The 23,208-nt window shown below is 51.2% G+C and overlaps 2 protein-coding genes and 1 non-coding gene across 5 annotated transcripts; 2 read left to right on the forward strand and 1 right to left on the reverse strand.

Annotated features, from left to right (window-relative positions):
* Positions 1–1,298: 1,298 nt before the first annotated feature.
* RAD51D (RAD51 paralog D) lies at positions 1,299–7,678 on the reverse strand. 3 transcript variants are annotated; one of them, XM_050321881.1, is made up of 10 exons: positions 7,491–7,678; positions 7,020–7,128; positions 6,245–6,425; positions 5,917–5,998; positions 5,705–5,839; positions 5,197–5,292; positions 4,934–5,024; positions 4,652–4,722; positions 3,651–3,818; positions 1,299–3,020 (listed from the first exon to the last, which is right to left on the reverse strand). In XM_050321881.1, exons 2-10 carry the CDS (start codon positions 7,099–7,101, stop codon positions 2,937–2,939), a joined length of 990 nt encoding a protein of 329 aa, XP_050177838.1. In that variant the 5' UTR covers positions 7,102–7,128; positions 7,491–7,678; the 3' UTR covers positions 1,299–2,936. The 3 variants fall into 3 exon arrangements, with proteins under 3 accessions (XP_050177838.1, XP_050177836.1, XP_050177837.1); XM_050321879.1 differs by lacking the exon at positions 7,491–7,678 and adding an exon at positions 7,470–7,481; XM_050321880.1 differs by lacking the exons at positions 7,020–7,128; positions 7,491–7,678 and adding an exon at positions 6,873–7,008.
* A 1,982-nt stretch (positions 7,679–9,660) lies between these two features.
* On the forward strand, positions 9,661–20,276 carry UNC45B (unc-45 myosin chaperone B). Its single transcript, XM_050321882.1, has 19 exons — positions 9,661–9,830; positions 10,576–10,612; positions 10,925–11,100; positions 11,617–11,706; positions 12,121–12,288; positions 12,508–12,676; positions 12,958–13,128; positions 13,938–14,109; positions 14,369–14,669; positions 15,051–15,145; positions 15,832–15,973; positions 16,416–16,556; positions 16,750–16,877; positions 17,309–17,375; positions 17,726–17,839; positions 17,940–18,055; positions 18,407–18,524; positions 18,604–18,759; positions 19,511–20,276. The coding sequence occupies exons 1-19, from the start codon at positions 9,669–9,671 to the stop codon at positions 19,775–19,777; spliced, it is 2,790 nt and encodes a 929-aa protein (XP_050177839.1). The 5' UTR covers positions 9,661–9,668; the 3' UTR covers positions 19,778–20,276.
* A 1,868-nt stretch (positions 20,277–22,144) lies between these two features.
* On the forward strand, positions 22,145–22,242 carry LOC126643624 (Z30 small nucleolar RNA). The gene has a single exon (XR_007629777.1). It is a non-coding gene; the product is annotated as a Z30 small nucleolar RNA (small nucleolar RNA).
* Positions 22,243–23,208: the final 966 nt, after the last annotated feature.

Genomic DNA, 23,208 nt, shown 5'->3' on the forward strand with positions numbered 1-23,208 from the left:
CACCTTGTCAACAAGAACACGGCACTGAGAGCCAAGTGCAGTCTGTCCTTAAACGGAAAGGTGACTCCATCACCTCTCTGGGCAGCCCATACCAATGTCTGGAATGTACCCTTCCAGAGAAGAAATTCCTCCTAATCTCCAACCTGAACCTCCCCTGGTGCAGGTTTGAGACCGTGTCCTCTCATCCTGAGGCACACCCATGCAGAGATAGACACAGACATGTACATACACACAAATATGCACACAATATGTATGAACACACACTTACATGCATGTTTTATACATACCAAGGGCAAATAAGCCCTTAGTGCCAAAAGGCATCCCTGCTGCTTGGGGCGAGAGGTGCCCTATCTGCCCTGGATGGGTTTCATTGCCCTGCTCCAAGCCTTTCCAGTGCTTTCCCAGCTGTTTTTAGCAAGGGGAAGGGGCAAGAAGTGGGGACATCCCAAGCTCTGCCTTACAGGGTGGCAGAAGTGCCCGTCTGAGCATGGAGGAGAAAGGCTGAATCAGGACATTGAGGTCAGGAACTCTTTTTGGCCTAAAATTACTATGCAAATTTAGGGCAAATGAGCTTGAGTAAGAAGTCAAGCTATTCCAGATCGGGTAATAGATTGCCATAGCCTGAGCCCTTCTGGTGTCCCCACACCAAGCAATAACCAGCACCCACAGCAGCAACGCAGCCAGAAATTCAGGACATCCCTGTGACCTCGGCAGCACAGGGAGAGGAGGAGCTGCCACATCAAACTCAGCCAGACCTCATAACTCACTGTCCCCCAACTCCTCCACCTATCCAGCTGTTTCCCAAGAGAGCATAAAGCTCCCACAGCTGCAATTAGCTGATTGCCAAGGAGAGAAAATCCCCCCTGGTCATGACTGTGCCTATGAAAGCCGGGATGGGAAGCTTTGGAGGAGCCCAGACTTCACATCCTCACCTTTCCAGACAGACTGACCATGTCCCTGTTGAATCACCACCCCATGACTCCCCGGTGACTGACTGCAAGAGCAGAGTTTCTTTTGTCATTTCCTAGGGGTCACAGGAAAGATGCATGCTGGGCACATGGCTGGTCTCATGCTGAGCCTGATGAGGGTTCAAAGTGGGTTGTTCCTCTTCTCATCCTCCTGCTAGTTAGGGGAAAGGAACATCCAGAAAACCCTCTTCATTCAAATATAATCCTATTTGGCTCTTCTCTGCTTCGCACTCCCCACCCTGAGAGCTTTGCTTCCTCTAAATAACCACAGACAGAGAGATAAAATAGTAGCACAGAGTTTTGGTTGAAATTTGCATGCACCAGCTCTTTATTCACAGCTCCAAGAGATGCACCAAGCTAAATTTCTGCTTGTAAGGACCAGCCTCATCAGCACAGAAAAACCATCCTCCAGCCAGCAGCTGCAATCCCTGGGGCCAACCTCCCCTCCTGAGCTTGGAAAGCCCAGAAACACAAATAAATGCACAACTTTAAAAAAGTTTTCAGTAAAAATTATGTATTTAATGGCTCAGCTCATGTTGCTTTGGCACGTTCCCCTCCTCAGCAGGACCTGCTGGGATCGTGGCCTTTCCCACGGCCACGCACACGGAGCTGCAGTGGCTGGGTGGCCACGATGGAGGAGGTGGGGCCTGCCCCCTAAACCACAGCCCTGGGAGCACCAAGAGCTGAGTTTCACAGAAAACACAACTCTGACAGATGTTTCAAACAAAAATCCATGCTGAGACCTGGTGCTGCCTCTTGGGAAACCAAAATGTGTGTTCACATATCCCTGTAAACTGCCCCTTCCCCACAGCAGCTATTTGCTCAAGAGCACAATGCCTACTCTGGAGAAATTAACACCCAAATTCTGGCTAAATCAAACTCCTCTTTGTCCAGTGCAGCACTAGAAGGCTCCAGGAGCTGTGCTGCTGTGTTATTAGTTTAATGAACATGCCTTGCATTAGTCCCAGCCCCCAAATTCAACATCAGCAGCCTTGAAGTACAACCATGTCTCAGCTCACCTACTAGGGAGGTCTCTTATTATGCAGAGGATGAGGGTGTCTGAGACATCTGGGATCACATCCCAGCCTCCTGTCTCCTCCCCAGCACCACACAAGTGCCCAGGACGTTGCCCAGAGCAAGCAAGAGCAGTTGGAGAAAGGAGAGATTATTTCAAACATCACCACATGCAACTGAATAGGTCCTTGAGCATCAGGCAGGGCCAGCTGGTGTCAGCCAGAGCTCATCAGTCCCAGCTCATCCAGATCAGAACTTCCATCACTTATCAGCAAGTCTTTATGCAGCACAGCACTGCCCCAAACACATCAGCAGCTCCCCACAAGGCCTGGTGTTACTCTGGGGAGAAGGTCAGAGCAAGCACTCGATTATGTCCCTGCTCACCAGCAGCCTTTCCCATCCCAGTCTGTCCCACTCCAGCCTATCCCAACCCAGTCCTGCTGGGGACTAACCCTCCACATTTTAATTAAGTTCTCAGCAGTCACCTCTAATTGAATTCCAGCTCTCAACGACCACAGTGTGCAACAGCTTTTTCCTTTTATTTCTGAACCAAGACCACTGTGAGCTGCCCAAGGACAATCAGAGCTCCAGGCCCAGAGGGCAGCGAGTCATGGGGGGAAACAAACCCACCACAGGGAGCTGTGGGCTTGTGCAGGAACAAGCCAGCTGGTCCCCAGCCAACACCTGAGGACAGGGTGAAGACAAGCCTGCAGTAGAGGACAGGAGCTTGCTGTTGTGCTGCCCACACAGCACAGCCACTGCAGGCAGCACCTGCTGAGCACGGAGGTCTCTGGGGAACCCCACGCTCAGTTTCTCCCCCAAGGCAGAAGAACAAGAGGTTCTTCCCGTTGGTCCACGGCTGTAGGACCCTCAGAGTCAGTCTGCAAAACCCTCAGTGTGCTTGCCTGCTTTTGTGCAGCTCTCTTGGACCTTGACATTTGCTTTTCCATCACATCAGAGCCCCTGTGTGGGTGTCACAGGGCTCGGCTCTGGCATATCACCATTTCCAATGTCCAGCTCCACCTGTAACCCTGTTGGCTGCAAGGAGAAACAGAGAGAAGCTTAACCTCACACTGCTGGGACTCTACATCACTCCATCACCTGCCCCAGAGCCAGAAATCCCCAGTCCCTGTGCATTTCTGTCTGCTGGTGCCCCCATTTTAACTTGGTCTGCTGAACACAAATAGACAATGCAATTTAGCAAAGAAAGAACATATTGCTCTGAGACATCCCCAGACACACCATTATTTAGCAAATCCAGGGTGGATTTCCCTGCCCAGCACACCACCACATCCAAACCTGTTTGGATCAGGCAGCAGAGGAGGCTTGGAGCTGGGAGGCTTAGGCACAGGCAGGAGTTAAGCCAAAGTCCCCTCTGCAGGTGTAGGAGCCATTTCCATGGGACCCACACACCATCAGGAGAGCGAGACAAGCATGAGGAACACGGTGACCTGCACTGGAAGCGGTGCCACCCATTTAACATGCCCATAAATACAAGCTCAGGCTGCTGGGATGCTCCTCTCTCCCACAGTGTACAGGCAGGCTGCAGGAGCTCCTCTCCCACTGCCATGGCTCACCCAGCGAGGCTGGATCCTGCCTGACCCTCTGCTCCAAAGTCAGGGCCGAGTCCCACAGCTGCTCCTCCATTCCCAGCCCAGGGAGCCTCACCTGGCGGGGTGACTTTGCCAGGACAGCCACTCGCTGTGTCGGGCCTTTGTCCCCGCCGCCTTCTTTGCTCTCCAGCAGCACCCGAGTGCTGGGCACGAAACTCCAGGAGCGGCCAAGGGCTGGCTTCAGTGAGCCAGTGCTGCTGTCCCTTGTCACCTGGTTGGTCACCTGTAGCACAAACAGGCTTATCAGTGCCTGGGAAAAGCACTCGGTGGAATGAAACACTGGAGATCACGGCCAGTCTGAGCCTTCCTTCTCGGCACAGCTGTGCCATCCCCTCTAAACACAGCCCAGACAGCTGGCCCAGACAGGCACTCGGGCAGGAGCTTGCTTGTGTCTGCAGGCTGCATCACTCCTGGTGCTGAAGCCACCCAGGGAGTTTAACTTGGAGCCTCCAAGTGTCCTTCCAGGCACCTCCTTGTCACTTTATCAGAACAAAGGGCAGGACTATCTTGGTGCCTTCCAGTGCCAGGCTCAGCAGGCCACCACTCTCTGTTGTGGCCTTCCCAGTTCAGACACGTTAATTGTGGTCCCAGTAACCTGTCTGGCTGCATTGGCAAATGCAATTGCTCGGCCAAGAGCTGGGGAAACTGGAGCAGGGCCCCTTCCAGTCCCCAGCTCCCTTAGGATGATGCAATGCCCTGCAGCTCCTCCAAGGTAATTAAGAGGTTACCCAGGAGGCTGGCCAGCCCCTTAAATGAACGGTGTTGTATCAAAAATAAACACAAACAACCTTTCAATCTCCCTGCCTTGCTCAATGCAGAGAATGCCGTGTTGGCTGAGCACAGCAATAGCAGGAGGCAGCAAACCAGCCCTGGCCTTGCTCCACACCTCACTGAAATAAGACATCTGTGGGCTGCAGAGACACAGAGCAATGTGGGGTACAAACCTCTTGCTCCTGCTTAGCTGGGAGTGGGGTGTCCTCTTCCAAGGGCTCCAAAGCCTCTCCATGGCTCACAGCACACACCAACACATAAAGGACAAAGTGCAGCAACACTCACCACAACAGCAAGGCTGAACTCCCTGGCCAGTGTCTTCAGCTCCCGAGACAGCTGCATCATGATGGCCAAACCTGGAGGAGGACAAAGCACTCGGGTGTTTGGGGACTGACCCGCAAAGTGCATCTTGGAGGTAGGTGACATCTAGATTTGCATGAGCACTAGATCAAACCAGGACACTGTCCCAGCCCCAGCTCCAGACACAGCACACCTGGGAGGAAGATGCTCTTGAGGACAAGCAGAGAGCTCTGCAGCCTCCTGGCACACCCTAAGAGCACAGCTCACCCTCTGACTGCCTGCCACCCAGCAGTGGGTAAATCACAGCTGACACCGAGTCGATCACCACGATCTTGAGAGGCCCCGTGGAGCTCACGACCTGAAAGGAGGGACCATGTGCCATGTGGAGTTACAAACCCAGCAGTTCTGGAGGTTGTGAGCTGCACAGAGGCTCAAATGCACCAGGTGATCTGGAGTCACTTGCCAGGCACACCTTGCTGCCCTCCCTGCAGCTCTGGGGAGGGGAGAGGGGCCCAGATCCCCCCTCATACCTGCTGGGAGAGGCGATCCCGCAGCTCCTGCAAGGCGCTCAGCAGTTCATAGACGTCGAACACACGGACCACCTGGATCCGCTGCAGAGCCTCCAGCTGTGGCACAAAGTGGCATCACCAATGGCCTCACCCCCTCCAGGACTTGTCATATTCCCTCTGCCCCAGCTGCCACCAGCTCTTTGCATTCACACCATGACACAGAGCCCTTTTTCTTCCACGTTTGCCTCCACCCCATGAACACCATTGTCCATACTGCAGATGGAAGAAGTAACCTGGATTGAGCTCAGGGAGCAAAAGTGTGTGTGAGTATGGCAAGTCCTCCCCTTTTCCCAAGGAAAACAACAAAGAGCAGTTTCTGTCCTGAGCACAGCACCCATTGGCCATGGGAGGAAGAGCATGGACCCAAAAAAGACCATGAGGACAAAGGCAGAGCTGGACAGACAAACCTTGGGGGTTGCCTGCAAGCAGTTTTAGTGCAAACAAAGGGGCCAGCTCCAGAGGAACTTGCCTGCTCTTCCTCATCCTCTGTCTGGGCTTGCAGCATCTGGTAGAGACGGGAGGCAGTGAAACCCCCCGTGGAGTCGAGAAACACGACGTGCTGCTTGAGGCTGAGAGACACACTGGCTGCAATGCCCAGGCACACCTGGAGGGACAGGGACACATCAGCCAGGCATCATCCTCATCCCACCTGTCCTCTTCCCGCTCCTCCATCCCACTCACCTGTGTCTTCCCACTGCCCGGTGCTCCCATGAGCTCCGTCACTTCCCCCGTGTACAGCCCAGAGTCCAGCAGCTGGTCCAGGCTAGAGTGGAGCACAAGGTGGGATTACCAACACCCCTTCAGCCAGAACAGCAGGGGTATCAGGAAGCAGCAGTGCCCAGGCACTTGTCCCTAGAGTCCCCTTCCCAAACCCAGACAAGCCCCTGGACGTGGCGTGGACACCACCAACCCCGCTCAGGGCATCGCCACACTGAACCTCGAAGCCTGTGCTGGCAACCAGGGCCTTGTGCAGCAAGCCCAGCCCCGGGGAAAAGGGTGATGTACCCACCTTGGGCTCCCAGTGGGCAGGATGGCTGTGGAGCTCTTGAGCTCCTCGTACAGGTCTGCTCCGTTGGCAGGGAAGGCAGAGAACTGCGCCAGGAGCACACGTCTCACTGCGACCAGCGCCTTGTAAGACAGGGAACACTTCTGGGCAACATCCTCCAGGTCTGATGACACAAAGTCCACCACTGCAAACAACATGAGGGACAAGAGGTTGGAAGCCAAACCTGGTCAGACCAAGAACACTGGAAGTGTCTGTGCCCTCTGCCAACACTGCAAGTGGAGGAGCAGGATATCCCACATTTGAGTTTTTTCTCTGAGATGGCCCCATCACCCATCACAAAACAAATTGTTTCTTGCAAAACAGATCAGGGAGATTTGCTGCTAAAAATTCTCCTTGTTTTGCTCAAGAGCTGGCCAGTACCACCTTTTCCTTCCCCTCCAAGGGCAGGAGGTGCCCAGGGTGCAGTGTGGGAGGAACTTGGGCTTTTGTCAGAGGGAAAACTGCACAAATCCTCCCAAAATACCTTAGAAAAGCCATAATTGATCAACCTTCAAAAAGCCTCTGCAGGGATCTTAACCATGTCCTTAGACTCCCATGCTCCTATGGAGAAGTCCTGGATCGTTATACCCACCCAGGGGGATGCAGAAGACATCCAGCAAGGAGGACATGGAGGGATATTCCACCAACACCACCCTTCCAGGACGTGGGATGATGTGGGCACACCAAATGTGCAGGGGATGATGTTCCCCAACCCGAGACCCCGATGCCACCCCATTACCCGTCCTGATGCCATTGGCCCTGAGCAGCTGGATCATCTCTTCGGTAAGACCAGGGCAGAGCCCAGCCCGCAGGACCACCATGTCCACAGCCACGGGGGCGGGAGAGACCTGCGGAGCAGAGTGGGATCATTAAGGTTGGAAAAGACATCTAAGATCACCAAGTCCAACACTGACTGAGCCATGTCCTGCCCTGGCCCGTGCCTGCCCCTGGAGCTGGGGAGAAGCCGGGCAGGCTGTGTCAGGGACGGGTGGTTACGGGGGGTGTTTAGGGTCCTTTTAGGGTCCAGCATCCCCAAATCTCGCACGGGAGCATCGCCGCGGCTGAGCCAGCGGCTCCTGCTCGGGGACGGCTCGGCGGGCGGGGGGAGCCCCATCCCCGGACGGGGGTATCCTCCCCATCCCCATCCCCATCCCTGTCCAAGAGCTCCTGGATGAGTGTCCCAGCCCACCCTCCATCCCTGCGCGGGTACCCGGCCCTGCCCGCTCCCTTCCTGCTTCCTGCCGCCAGCGGAAGGGCCGGGATGGCTCCTGTGCCCGCTCCCAGCGCTCCCGAACCCCGCCGGGGTTCCCTCCCCGGCCCCTCCGCCTGGCTCAGCAGAGCCCGGGGCACCGCAGCCAGGCAGATCATCCCGGGATTCCGTGGTTTCCCCAGGACTGGGTCTGGCCAGGCTCGTCAGTGGGGGCTGCGGGGTGGAAAATGAAGGTGCACGGAGGGCTGGGGGTGTTCACAGCCCTGCAGGTGTGCGGAGCCGTGTGCCCTTCCCTGGCTGCCCGGGGCTGGAATTTCTCCTGGAAAAGCCTTTTTTTTTTTTTTTTTTTTTTTTCCTTTTAATTATTATTGATTATTATTCTTTCTTTCCCAGCCGAGGCCTGAAGAGGGCCCCCGGCACTCACTGCTGAGCCTGCCCTGCTCACCCTGCGCTCTCAGCTCTGCCCTGAGCATGAGCGGCATCAAACAGCTCTTGATTTTGTAACTCAGTTTACCTGCACTACCTGCTGTGCTGCTGCTTCTGACAATGAACTATCATTCTGGCTGACGTGAGAAAGGCTGTGCTGGATCCCAGGAGTACTGAAATGAAGCCAGACGAGCCTTCCCTGGTACCTAAAGTCACATGGGAGTGGGTTTCTGGTGTGTTGATCCATGTGGATCCTAGAAAATCCACTGCACTGAGTCTATCCAAGGCAGGGAGGACCTCTTGCACCTTCCACAGCTGCTGTCCTTGTGCCTTGGACATACCCCTAAAGAGGTTATAGTGTGTGAGCTGCCCTTGATGCAGTGCCTGCAGCTGCACTGCAGATGATTGATGCTGTGAAGGGATTTCCAAATTACTTTGGAATTGCCTTCTGCCTGGATACCAAGCAGTGTCCCTGGTGCCAGGTGAATAAAATAGGAGACCTGGCAGGGCAGTCTTGTGCCAATTCTTGCTGTGTAAGATCCACAAACCACAGCACAGATCACAGAATTAAAGACAATGATATTTTCCCTCTTGGCAGGATCTCTGATCAGCCCATGCTCTCCCCATCCTTCTGCCAGTTTCCCTATTTGCTTTACAGCTGGGATGCTGGTGGGACACTTGGGAAGGCAAGGCCTGTGTTTTCAGGGAGATAAATCCCAAAGCAGAATTCCTGATTGTGACCCCTGGGAAACGGGGTGTGTTGAAAGGCTCAGCTCTTTTTGGAGCTCTGTCTACTGGTGTCACTCAAACTGAGTCCTGAGCCACTCATCACAGCAGTGGGCCAGTATGTTCCAGTACAGTGTGTGTTCCAGCCTGTGTCAGTGGGCTGCTGAAAAAGGGGAGGTGGCAGCGGGTGAGCTTTCCAGTGGGATGGGCTGCCAAAGGCCCTGTGAGAAGGAGCAGGCAGCACTGGGTGTCAGTCAGCTTTCCATCCCAGGGAGTTCTGGAAGGTGCTGGGCGCTGCTGCAGCTGCTGGCGTGGGGCCGCTTGTCCCCAAGACTCAGCTGTCTCATGCTTCCCTAAATAGAAAGGGAAAAGGGTCTGAGCACTGTGACGGGGGTCAGCCATCCCAGCTGGGGGCTTTTTCAGCATGAAACCCCCCTGTTCCTGCCCCCCACACCCTGTGGGGCTCTGCAGGCAGAGGGAAGCTGGGATTTGCCCCGGCAGGTGGGAGAGGATCCCCTCTTGCTGCAGAGAGTGCTGCCCACGTGCAGGCAGGTGCCCCCCCGAGCTGGCCCTGGCTCCCAGCCCTCCCCAGGCATATATAGCACAGGGGGACAAGGAGGGGACAGGCTGTGGTGACAGGTGATGCTGACAGACAGCAGGAGCTGCCAGGTCCTGCCCAAACTTGGAGTGGGAAGCGAGTTCTTTCCTGAGCCCCACGGACTCTCCGTAGTGCTGGCAGACTTCTTCAATTCTTTTTCTTGTTGTTGCTTTCCTTTCCTGTATTAATTGACTCCCAAGGACCTACAGCAGTGGGAAAAGCTTCTGAGAAGTCACAGCCTGGAGGAGCAATTTAGGTCTTAATTTTCAAAACTCTTCGGTCTGGTAAGCTGCTTTTATTAATGTGTGTGTTAATTATGTGTCAGTCTCGTGGTGCAACTCAGCTTGGGGCAGTAGGCAGGCGACCTCGGGTGACACAGGCAGTTGAAAATGGGACCCAAATTCATGTTTCTCCTTAGAGCTCTCCAGATGGAGGATCCCATCCAGCTGAAGGAGGAGGGCAATAAATATTTTCAGGCCAATGACTACGAGAAAGCTCTTCAAAGCTACACTCAAGCCTTAAAGCTCAACAAGGACAAGGCGCTGCAGGCGGTGCTGTACAGGAACAGGGCAGCCTGCTTCCTCAAAAAGGTGAGAAAAGCTCCCAGTTCTCCTGGGCAGTGCTCAAGGGGAGAAGAGCAGGGAGGCTCACGAGTTATGCACTGTGTGGTTTGTCTATTTATTGAATAGGGTGTTTGCAAACTGGTCTGAAATGATATGTTCTGGGCTTGTGCTGGAGCTGTAAAGCTGCCTCCTCGCTTCCATCCTGATGGGGCTGAGCATGCAGGTTCAGCTCAGAGACGGTCCCACTTAATCACTTTGAAGCAAAAGCTTTTGGCAGCCAGGCTGCTCCACACTTACCAAAGAGCTCTGTAAGCCACAGCTTGGGATCACTCTTGCTGTCTGTCCCAGCAGAAGGAAAGCAGGGGAAGATATTTAGTAAAACAAAAAGTTATTGGTATCTGTACCGAATTTGTCTCAGCTTGTAGTGGCCTGTTGTGAGAATTTAGCAGATTGCTTGCATGTTCCTGAATTTTCACTAATCCAGAAGTGACACCAACACAGACCAAGGCTGTTGTGAATATTCCCTCTTCCTTCACTGCCCATTGTCCTGCTGCATCCTCAGCAGGGTGTGTTGTTTCACCTGCACCACACACCCCTTCCCTTCCATCAGTGATGCAAAGGTACCTCAGCTTCCCTTCCCTTCCACAGGCTGCTGCTGGCTTCACTGGGATATCCTCTAAGGAAGTGGGAACAGAGGGGTCGGTGTCCATCAGGAATGGGGACATGCCCTGCTATTCCATGCCTAACAACTCTCTCCTTTCTGGTTTAACAGGAGGAATATGCCAAGGCAGCCTCGGATGCGTCTCGAGGTGAGGAGGGGACTGTTCTGAGAGAGGAGAGCTGTATTGCTGGGTACATGTGCTCAGCCTGCTCTCACATCTGCCTTTGGGACACTGTGGCCTTATCCCTTGATGTCCAGTAACACCCAAGTGCTGAGGCCACAAGGGAATTACTGGAGGTTCAAAAGGCAACGTACCAATTCTGTGGGATGGTGCAATCAGCGCTAATCAGGCACCGACTCATGCACGATGTTAATGACAAAGCAAATCCCAGTTTACACGGGCAGCAAACTTACCCAAGCAGCAAACTCTGATGCCTGGTGTTTTGGATCCCTTTCCCAGCTATCGACATCAACGCTTCGGATATCAAAGCCTTGTACCGGCGCAGCCAAGCTCTGGAAAAGCTGGGGAAGTTGGACCAAGCGTTCAAAGATGCTCAGAAATGTGCAACCATTGAACCCCGCAACAAGAACTTCCAGGAGACCCTGAGACGGCTGGGGGCCAACATCCAGGAGAAGGTAAATGCTGGAGGAGCAGTCCAGATGTGGGAAGTCCTTGCTCTGGGATTGTTGGTCATACTGGAAACTTGTAGGGGGATAAATAGGCTCCATTAACTGGAAGTTCATTCCTGATGTGTGTAAATCTGAGGATTGGGTTGAATGGTTGAATTAAAAAGTGTGGCAGCTCCCTCCAGAGGCTGGCCTGCTCCTGAGTGTCTTGAAAGGGTCTTGGCATGGAACTGGGCCAGCTTTGGAATGGGTCTGGCAGTTGCCACATTGACACAGTTACCTTTACAGGGCTGCTGTGAAGAAGCCCTTGAACCACTAGGTCTCGCAAATAATAATTTAGGGCTGTCTCTGTCCATGCCCATGGATCTGAGGTGGGTAACGGATGCTGATAGCTGAGAAGTTATTTTGTTATTCAGCTTAAATTGTCTGTGGTTTGAGGGTCTGGGGTGTCCTTGAAGTAGAAAGGAAAACCACTCCTTGATTTTTCTCCCTGTGATGCTCAATGCCCTCTCTCCCTTGGCACAGCTGCGCATTCAGTTCTCCACGGACTCGAGGGTGCAGAAGATGTTTGAAATCCTGCTGGATGAGAACAGCGAGAAAGAAAAGCGAGAAAAGGTGAGAACTGCTCTGCACTTGGCAAAAGGGCTGTTTAATGTCAGAGGCTGCACCAAGGGGCAGGACAGAGTTCCTTTCCCCACCTCCCCTGGATGGAGGACGAGGGAAGGAGATGGGAAATGAACTGTCCTCAGAGGGACAGCTGAGAGGGGAAAGGTCCCAATGAGGCACCATCCCTATGCCGAGGGAAGGTGGCCAAACCTCCCCAAAAAAAATGTTCCACTCCAAGCAGTGATCCACTCTTCTTGGGCAGAGTGAAGGGATCCCAAATGCACCTGGATAAACCATCTGAGCTGGTCTGCTGCATCTGTCAGGAGATGGCCAGTCCACAGCTCCCACCTCCCAGAGCTGCCTGGAGGTGTTCTGGAGGCCTGGCTGTGCCACTGACCCCTGGTTCTTCTGTCTCCCACCCAGGCTGCAAACAACCTCATAGTCCTGGGGCGAGAGGAAGCAGGTGCCGAGAGGATTTTCCAGAATAATGGGGTCAACTTGCTGCTGCAGCTGATAGAAACCAAAAATCCTGAGCTGATCCTGGCAGCCGTGAGGACACTTTCGGGAATGTGCACAGGACATAAGGCTCGGGTAAGAACAGGATGCTTGGGACCTTTGCTGCTATTGCCTTGCACCTGGGGGAGTGGGAAATTGCAGTACATCTGTGAACAGTGGGGAAAAATTAAAACTCTGCCTTGCACTGACTCAGGAATCACTGAGGAAAATAGATTCTTTGTCCCAGCTGAGCCAGACCCTTCTGAAGCACACAGGAAGGAAAGGCCTTTGCTAACACTGTCCTGCTCTCTCCAGGCCACTGCCATTCTCCATTACCTGGGCATTGACAGCATTTGTATGTGGATGTCGGTAGACAACGAGGAAATCTCCCTGGCTGTCTGCAACCTCCTGCAGACCATCATTGACTGCCTGCTGGGCCAGGGCAAAGAGGAGCACCACGGCAAGGAGGAGGCTGTCGTGTTAGGTAACAGCACGTGGGGATCCCTCCATCCGGCTGGAGGAGAAGTGGGGTGAGCAGAAGAGCTCTGCTCCTGGGATGTCCACCCTATTCCTTGTTCTTTGGTGGAGTGGGGCCTTTACTCTTCATCTATCCGGGATGACAACCTGCACACAGCTCTTATCCTCGTGCATAACTGAAATACCTCTGTTCCAGCCACACAATGGCTTTGCATGGCTTTCACTGGGTTCAGCTGCTTTCAGAGATAATTTCTTGTAACCGGCTGCTGCTGTTTTGCTTCTGTGCAGATACTAAGAAAGATTTGAAGATGATCACAATGCGTTTGCTGGATATGCTGGTCAGCAAGAGAGTGTCTGGGCAAGGGCGAGACAGAGCTCTCAACCTCCTCAACAAGAATATACCGAGGAAGGACCTGAAAGACCATGACAACAGCAGGAGCATCTTTGTCATCGACAATGGTGAGCCCTTCCCTGCCATCCCATTCTGATTTGGGAGACATGGAGCTGTGTGTTCTTGCCTGAATACCTGTAGAACTGATCCTCTCTATAAAATAAATCCTGGAGAAAAGTTAGACTTATTAGCAGGAAACAGTATTAAGAAAAAAACAACCCTGTGTAGGAGAACAAGAATTTTTGAGTTTCTAAAGAGTTGACTAACATCTCTGGTTAGTTTTTTCCAGTGTATTTGCTAATGTTAGGAGGATTTGGCTTGGATAAATTGCCTAGTTTAGGCACTATGAGATGAGCACCTGCTGAGCTTGGTGGATCCACGAACCGATCAATTCTAAAACTGGGCAAGGGTGAGGGATTTAGGTGCAGTGTGTTTTTATACTGATTCCAATGCATGTTACCATTCTGGTGGAAACTATTTAATTACAGGTCAGCAAAAGGAGGATTAAGACATTCAGAATCACTGAAAGTTGCTGAGTTTTCCTCAGTCAAAGCCTCCAGCCTTGGAGGTCAGTAGGTTTAATGCCTCCTGACAAAAATAACACAGCCAGCCAGGAACCTAATGCAGTTTTACTTATCTCAGTCTGCGAGCTGGAAAAAAGCCTGATGCTGCAAACCCAGCAGGATCTCACCAGCAGAAGCTCCTCCCCAGTGTATATCTGAATGTCTTGTCTGTTTAAGACTTATGTGATTAGGCTGCAAAATAATTGAGAACCATCTCAGCTGGATATTTCACGGCAAGAAACCAACAAATGGTATCTTGAGTTTTGCACAGACCCTCCCCCCTGTAACAAGCTGTGTCACTCCATTGCTTCCAGGCTTAAAAAAGATACTGAAAGTGGTGGGCCAGATTCCTGAGATGCCTGACTGCCTGCCCCTGACAGAGAACACCCAGCTGACTGCCTCTGTCCTCCTGAATAAGCTGTACGATGACCTGCGCTGCGACCCGGAGCGTGACAACTACCGGATCATCTGCGAGGAGTACATCAAGTGAGTTGGGAATGGCTTCCTGAGAGCCTTGAGGGTGAGATGAGGCACCTGAAGTCCACTTACATTCCAAACTGAGGCTCTGGGAGATAATGGTTTGCTTGAGATCCTGCTGGATCACAGCCTTTACAGGAATCTGGGCTCAGCTCTGTCCCAGATACCAATATATTTCACTTCCCAGTCCGAGGGAGGGCATTCCCTGCCCAAGGGAACGAGAACTGTAAGTAACTCCTGTTCCACGTGCTCCCTCTATCCCATGCAGGAGCAAAATCGACCCACAAGACATGGATAAGACACTCCATGCTGTTCAGATTGTGTCTGGAGTTCTGCAAGGGCCCTTTGACTTAGGCAACAAGCTGCTTGGCATGAAGGGAGTGATGGAGATGATGGTGGCCCTGTGTGGGTCCGAGAGGGAGATTGACCAGCTGGTGGCTGTGGAAGCCCTCATCCATGCCTCCACCAAGCTAAGCCGGGCCACCTTCATCATCTCCAATGGGGTGAACCTCCTGAAGGAGATCTACAAGAAGACCAAGAATGAGAAGATCAAAATCCGAGCCCTGGTGGTAAGGATGCAGCCCCTGCCCTTATCACCTGCCCCACTCAGCAGCTTAACCCCAGACTTGGGAGACTGGGGAGGTCCTGGGAATGGGTTGGATTCACTAACCTCAGATAGTTTACTGTGTTTCCCCCTACAAGGAAGATAGCACATGGATTACTGGTAATTTTGAAGGCAAAACTGGTTAATCTTCCATTTAAGACATCCAATAGAAACACAAAACATCCCTTTGGTGTGCTGCAAACTGAACCATCTACAGGCTGTTAGGATGCTTCCTCTTTGCTAGAACTGACTTCACACTTCAGGTGTGGGGTTAGGCTGTTTTGGGCAGCCACACGAGAGGGTTAATGAGCCTTTCTCACTGGTAAAATATTTTCATCCTCCTCAGGGTCTCTGCAAGCTGGGCTCGGCGGGAGGCACAGATTATGGCCTGCGGCAGTTTGCTGAGGGGTCCACTGAGAAGTTGGCCAGGCAGTGCCGAAAGTGAGTGACTTCACCTATTTCTTCAGTTGTCCTGTGCTCTGCAAAACACATTAAGTTCCTTTTTCCCATGAGATCCTGCCCACACGTTGCCTTTGTTTCCTGTTGCTGCCTGACAGCTGACAGTGCCCCCAGAGCCCCTGCACTGGGATCAGGAGCTCTCCTGTGCCTGAAGCAATCATATGTTCCTCCTGCCTCAACATCCAGATGAGCCTTCTACCCAGCTCACTGCCCGTGGGAGACACCAGGCATGGTGCCTCTCTCATTGCCAGAGTGGTACAGCCTGATCAAGTGCTACCTTGCATAGGCACAAGTCCCTTCTGAAGGTGGATTTATCATGTGGACTAACCAAGGAGGTGGGATGAAGTCAGGAAGTGACTGAAGGGGTGGTCATTCCTGCAGGCAGTGGATAGCAGGGCATCCCGTGTTTCATGGGATGGTGAAGGCAAAGCAGTGCCCAGTAGCTGTCCTGGTCTGCCTTTCCCTGCAGCATTTACATCCCTCAGTCTGGGCCATGGGAGGAAGGTCATGTCTCAAAGGGAAGCATCCCCAGTGTTAGGAGCTGCAGCTGAACCTGAGGACATGTTCGGGCCTGAAACAGTCTCAATATCTGTTCTTCCTCCCTCTTTTTCCAGATAAATTAGTCCTGACTCCTGAGATGGAAATGTGGATGTTTTTCTCTTTTCCAGATGGTTGTGCAACACCACCATCGATGCCCGCACCAGGAAATGGGCTGTGGAAGGGATGTCATATCTCACCCTCGATGCGGATGTGAAAGATGACTTTGTTGAAGATGAGCCAGCCCTGAAAGCTATGTTTGATTTAGCCAAGGTCTGTCTCCTTTCCTTGTTCCCTCATTCCTCTGGTAGCATCAAGTTCTCCCAGCTCTCCAGAGTTCTCTCCCCAGTCAGGAGGGGCTGTGACACCCAGTCCCTCACCTCTAGTTTAACAGAACTTCAGTTTTGCCTATGCCCTGGTGACACCTCAAGGCTGTTACCATCCTGCTCTTCTCCTGAGGCTGAGGATGGTTGCTCCTACCTTTACTGTCAGCAACTGCATGGAAACCAAAGCACCAAGGTGCTGACAGCACTGATGATGTGAAACAGCCTGTTTGACCACAAAAACTTTGGGTTTTTCTTGCCACGGGCTATAAAGTTGTGGATAAGGCTAAGAACACTTCAGCTAATGCAAACCGCCACGATGGCAGCCCAAAGGAACCCCTTTTCCTGCTGTGTCCTCATTACCTCACGTAAGCTTTTATTTGTCTGTGCAGACAAGCGACAAGACCATCTTGTACTCTGTGGCTTCTGCTCTGGTGAACTGTACCAACAGCTATGACACCAAGGAGCTGGTCCCAGAGCTGGTGCAACTGGCAAAATTCTCCAAGCAGCACGTGCCTGAGGAGCATCCAAAGGTGGGTTGTGTACTGCTGGGGAGCTGGGAGGAGCTGGGAGGATCTGATAACTATCTTTGCTGTGTCCATTGTCACAGGCTTCAGGTCTCCTGTCCCCGAGGCCGAAGTTGCTTTGCTCTCCAACCAGGCTTGGCTCTAGTTGGCAGAACAGCAGCTGCCAAGGGCTGATCCTTTTCCAATGTTCCCCCCTCAGGACAAGAAGGATTTTGTGGTGAAGCGGGTGAAGCGGCTGCTGAAGGCCGGGGTTGTCTCTGCCCTGGCCTGCATGGTGAAGGCAGACAGTGCCATCCTGACGGACCAGACCAAGGAGCTCATCGCCAGGTACCTCTGTCATTGTCCTGGGAGCCAGGAGCACTGGCCAGCCCATGTGCCATGGAGAGGGACACCCACTCTGCCTGTGGGGGAGGGACAAAAGGGAGGCGGAGAAGAGATTTAAACCAATGTTTTTGTTAAGCAATGTCATAAAAATCTACATTCTGACCTGTAAGCAGGTTTACAGGGCTGCCTTGCTAGGATGCACTTTCATTTTTTTAGTCCTCTCTACTGGTTTTGACTGGAATAGAGTTCATCATACAGGCCTGGAAACTTCTTACTGTTCCATTTGTTGTTTCCCCTTAGAGAGCCACAGGCACTAGGTTAAACACCTGGCATTTGCCTGGTGGCTCTGGCAGTCCTGCAAAACCTCAGCCCCCTCCCATGAGGGGTTGCTGTCCCACGTGGCTGTTCCACTGAGTGTTGCTGTGCTCCTACAGGGTGTTTCTTGCCTTGTGTGAAGACCCCAAGGACCGTGGGACCATTGTCGCTCAAGGAGGTGGAAAGGTGATTACTTTTCTGGGCAGTTAATATCTGTTGGGAGCCTGTGACGTGTCTCCAGTGAGGGATGGTGACAGAAAAGCACGAGCTGTCCTGGTGGCCCCCAGGGCCACACTGACACTCCAGCCCCATCTCTGCAAGGCTGCAAAGGAGTGATGTTCTTGGAACAACTGTGTGTGAGCTACAGGTGCTGGTGTGGTGCCTATTGGAGTACAAATTGTCACCGTGAGCTGCAGTCCAGACCGACCCATTTCTTCAAAAGACACATATTTAGGATATTTTAAATTAATTTTAGTATATTAAAGCAATCCTGTAAATCTCCTCAGAGCACTGAATGCTTTCCTGTGTGTCACCAGGCTCTGATACCTCTGGCTGTGGAAGGTACAGATGTTGGCAAGATAAAGGCTTCTCACGCTCTGGCAAAAATTGCTGCTATCTCCAATCCAGACATTGCATTCCCAGGGGAGAGGGTAAGCTTAAAAATAATAATAATTTTAAAAAATTTAATAATTTCTTTAGCAAATAAAAATCTGAGAGCTGGAAAAGCAGTGACATGCCTTCTCTTTGTAGGTTTATGAGGTGGTGAGGCCCCTCGTCAGCCTGCTGAACACAGAGAGAGATGGCCTCCAGAACTACGAGGCTCTCTTGGGTCTCACTAACTTTTCAGGAAGAAGTGATAAACTTAGGTGAGTTTAACTGCTTTTTAACTTTCCTTCGTCTTCAGGAGTGAATGTAAATTATAGTTCAGCACTTTTCTTGTTGGACCATGAAGACTGGTCAGTTTGAGCTACCTTTGGCAGAGCTACACAGGTCTCAGAGCTAAAAGATTAATAAAATAGGAAAAGGAGAGTGGCACATTTTCCTCTAGAAACAGGAAAGACATGAACCAAATCTGCATTAGACAGGGAATGAACAACATCATGAGCTCCGCTGCTGCAGGCACTGATTTGTTTCGAGGCCTTCCCCGCAGTTCGTAGTTGGTAAGCTGGTTATTGCTTGAGCCATAACGTGTTTTATTTGACTGCTCCTCCACACAGGTTGAAGATAGTCAAAGAGAAGGCCCTGCCAGATATTGAAAACTACATGTTTGAGAACCACGACCAGCTTCGACAGGCAGCCACCGAGTGCATGTGCAACCTGGTGGTCAACAAAGAGGTAACTCCCTGGGCACCTCAAACCTGACTGCGTGCACCAGCACATGTGTTATCTCTGGGTATCATGGGGGTTTTTTTAGGTTCAAGAGAGGTTTGTGGCTGATGGAAACGACCGGCTGAAGTTGGTGGTGTTACTGTGTGGGGAGGACGACGAGAAGGTCCAGGTTGCGGCGGCAGGAGCCCTGGCCATGCTTACGGCAGCACAAAAGAAACTCTGTCATAAGATGACTCAAGTGGTAAGACCATAACTCTGGTTATTGGCAGGGTGGATGTGCCCTGGAAGGGGCCTGGCTCAGACATGAACATGCCTCTCAACAGAAAGATTTGGTCCACTAGTTGGATAGTGAGGAGCTTGGTGAAACTGAGACCTGGGTGTGAATGCTCCTTGTCCACTTTGATAAATAACCTGAAATCCAAACCTTGTTTCACTCAAAAAATGAGAAGAACTTGATCAGTAACCTGCCGAGCTTTACAAATCCCAAAGCATCTCCCTTTCCTGCACAGATCTATAGGCCCTGAGAAGCCAGACCCTGCAGGGTTGAATGTCTCTGAAGAGCTGTGTTTGGGAACTCTGAACCCTGTTGTGTTGCACACGTGATGGTGTTGGACACTGGGGCTTGTTAGAATAAAAATGATTAATCAAGCCAAGAGAGAGGCTCAGGAAAATTGGGGTGGGGGCGTGTGTGACCTGCTCCTGGTCATCTCAGCTGTGCCAATATTCTGGTCAGATTCTTTGCACAGGGATTATGCAGCAGCCTGAACATGAAACTCATTTCATGTGGTGCCAGTGCCACGAGAGGTTCTGCGTTTAGTGTAACAAAAATCGGGTTCAAACGTTTGGAGTCAGGTTTCCTTAGTTAAAGAATGAAATAACCACAACGGACACGAGTGTTGCTCTTCCTTCTGCTGAGCAGTGCCTTGCCAAACTCGCATTTTTGGTTGGGATAATCTGCAGGTCAATACTAATGATCTCTCTTTCCCTTGAAGACCACCCAGTGGCTCGAAATCCTGCAGAGGCTCTGCTTGCATGACAACATGGAGGTCCAGCACCGAGGCTTGGTCATTGCTTTCAACTTAATCAGCGCTGACAAAGAGCTGGCGAAGAAGCTGGTGGAGTCGGAGCTCCTGGAGATCCTGACCTACATTGGGAAGCAGGAGGATCACCCCAAGAAGCAGCACGTCATTAACGTGGCGCGTGATTGCCTCACGAGGTGCATGGATTATGGGCTGATCAAACCCTTCTCTCAGGCATGAGGAGGTGAAAAGCAACAAAAAGGGCTGAATGTGAGGGGGAAAAAGTGCTGTGGAGAAATATGGGAAAGGGAGAGCCATGAGGAGAGTCTAGTGCCATTGTCAAGGTGTGGAATAGTTTGACAACAGCTTTGGAGGATCAGAAGCTCTAGGAGAAAAAGGAGGGCATTTGCCTGGGAAATTTGGGAAGTGTCCATCTGAGTAATTCCCAGAGGGTATAAATCCTTTCTCTGCCCCCATTCAGCTGATAATAGTAAAAGCTTCAAGGCCCAGCTGTAAAAGAGTCCGTTGTGTTGGAAATGTTCCAGCAGCCTATTGGAAAGAAACTCAAATGAGCTGAAATCTGTTCTTGAGTTCACCTCCAGCCCCTGGCACTTCTGGAATTCCCAGCAGTGGTGGAACAGAGAGGGTTAAGTGCCTTCTATTCTGCAGTCAGAAAATAGATTGGGTCTTAGCTGTGTGCTTTTTTGTTCATTTATGGTAAGCTGTGTGCGAAAGTGTGAGGATGGTGGATGAACTCTTAATAAATTCACTACTTTGTTCCATGTGGAATTCCTGTTCTGCTTTTATGAAGCAAAAGGAGAATCTAAGGCAACTGGGTAATTGGAGTAATCTGTGGCACAGGCTGAATTTTTACCCCTTGCAAACTGTCTGGTGCTGCTCAAATGAAGATGCAGAGTCACCACAAAAGGCTGTACGAGGAAGTGACACCAAGGGGTTAAGCTGAGGTTTACACCAGAGCACAGTGTTTGGCTCAACAGAGAATGTTGAAAATATTTATGAAAAAAGCAGAATGAGAAACAAACACACTGGTTGGTCATCACATTAAACTTCGTTATATAAATATTTTCATTCAGGTACAGATTCTTAATGGATTCTATGGCCAAAACAAAAAAACAGAGACCCTTACTTTTGTTCCTGGGGAAATCCTAAGTTTGTAGTAAATGTAATCTTACTCAGCAATAATTTAAATGTGAATTCAAGCACAGTAAAATATTTCTGATAATACTAAATATCAGTGATGCCCACAAACAGGCGTAGCATGATGAAATGTTGAGGTTTGAAGGAAAGGAACCATGGGGATAGTCTTTTGTTGCATGTTGATTAAGGAAAAAAAATAAATGCAAAGTGCCTCCAGCTTCCTGAATTTAGAAAAGCCTAGAATTTTTTAAGCTAACAGGTTTGATGACCTGAAGGCAAATTTATTTGGAGGGTTATTCCAGCTGTGCACAATATCTTCTCACTGTAACCACATTCAGTTTACAATGTCAGGAGGAGGATATCAGACCACATGGTGTGGTGGAAAATACGGTTTGTTTTTAACAACCCTGCAAGTTTTGGATACCCAGTTTTAGGGATTTTGAATCTGCCTTTCCAAAGTACTTTACATTAACTCTGTACAGAGTTTTATCCAACCAGCATCTCTGACGCCAAGACAAAAACCCGACATTGGTATTGAAGGGCAAAGTTTTCCTTCTCCCACTGAAGCTTCTCTTTGGAATAACTGGGTTCTACTAATACTAATGCTAATACTAATACTAATACCAATACTAATCCTGTTGCTGAAAGTGAGTGGGGAAACTAGTTATGTAAAAGCCATTTATTGGCATTTTTTTAGCTAAAACATAACAAAACACCCACTTTACACTGTCAGAGCCCGTCCGCTCCCTCAGGCCCCCTCAGACCCCTCTGGGCGGGAAACGCTCGCACCGCCCCCAGCCCTTGTAACGCGCCTTCCTATTGGCTCACAGCCGGCCTGCCGGCAGAGCCGCGTGCTGCCATTGGCTGTTGGACAGCGGGGGGTGGGACAAAGGCGGGTGGCTCCGGCCTGGCATGGCCGGGCCTGGGGGAGCAGAGAGCGGTGTGAGGGGACGCGGGGACAACGGGGCTGGGAGCGGGGGTTCGGGGCAACGCGGAGGGGCTGCTCAGGGCTTGGTGTTGAGGGGGACGGGGCCAGGGAGGCTGAGGATATCTGTGGGGCTCGGGGGATGCGGGGCTGGGTTAGGGCGGACATGGGACTGGGAGCTGAAGAGCTGCTGGGACCTGGGGGCAAAATACAGGGAGGGAGATGGGAGGGCGCAAACGTGTGGTATGAGGGATCAAAACAGGCCTCTGGACCCCTGGAGCGACGCTGAGTGCAGCGGCATTCATGGGTATGACACGGTTTTTTCCTCATTGTACAGCCCTGGTCCTGGCTCTGCTGATCCCGGGATCCCCACTCCTCACCTGCCTTCCCCAGCTTGGTTCCAGCAGGAATGCTCGTCCCTTCCTGTGCTCCCCTGCTACACGTGCTCCTCCTCCTAGGAAGGAGGAAACCACTTCTCCTAACTTGGGATCAGGCTCCTTTTGGAATGGAAATAGACTTGCCCAAAGCAATGATGAGCGAAGTATAGTCTGAACTGGTATTGCCGAGACTCCGTGTCTCTGCTCTGACCAGGGCGTGATCACCTAATCTTCTCTCTGAGCTTCTTTAGGCTAAGCTCGTCTGGAGGAGACAGCCTTGCTGATTCTTGAAACTTTCTGATGCACACCCCCCCCAAAAAAAAAAAATTATTGAAAAAAATTATTAAGAATTTTTAGCGATTTTTCTAATGGTAGAAAAAGAAAACCTCGATTTCAAAAATGAGTGGTGCAAATACTTGTTTGGGTTTGTGCATCTGCTGCAATGCTGGGTTTAGGACTGAGCTTGCAGTGAGGGGGGTTTCTTGTTTTGTCTCCCTTGTATGACATGGCTCATGAAATTCCAGATGCTCTGCCCCTGTATCTTCTCTGGAAGGTGGAGTCTGAGCTGCCTCTCCTGTAGGTGCTTGTTAGCAGTTGGTCCAGCTGTATTCTCATCTAGCAATTGCCAGCACAAAGCCAGGAGTATTTTTGGAACACTCTTGATGAAGTGCAGCCCCTTTGGGCCTGGAGGAGAGGCTGGGCTAATTAAGCAAGGAGAGGAAAAGAGAGCGAGCTATTCTCTAACCCAGTTTTTTGTTCTTTTCCAGGTCCTGATGGCACCTTTACATTCATTTCTCTCTTCCTGTGGAGAAGGAAGCATCTTTGGGTAATATATACCTAGGAGTAGATTATGGTGGTTTTCTCTTAACAGGAAGATACGTGGTTTCTCTTAAGGAAATAGGAAAAGTTGCTAATACATTGCTTTTGGAACACTGTGTGGATGAGCTGTGAATGTGCCTCGGGTTCACTAATTATTTAGTTAACAGTAATTGCAAAGTCAAGTTCTGGCAGTGAATATTGGGCGGCTCCAGTGCTGTTGTTAATGTTGATGAAATTGTACTAAGCAGCAACAAAGCACCCTGAAGGTATATATGTGACACATCACTGTATGTAAGTCACAAATTAGTCTGAGTCCAAAGTTTGGTTTAATAAAGTTGGTGTTACCTGAAGAAAACACTTCTCTTGTCTATCTTTAGCCCATCACGGCTTTA

This window comes from Myiozetetes cayanensis, unplaced genomic scaffold, assembly GCF_022539395.1.
Source record: "Myiozetetes cayanensis isolate MyiCay16 unplaced genomic scaffold, myiCay2020 scf27, whole genome shotgun sequence".
Classification (NCBI taxonomy): Eukaryota; Metazoa; Chordata; class Aves; order Passeriformes; family Tyrannidae; genus Myiozetetes; species Myiozetetes cayanensis.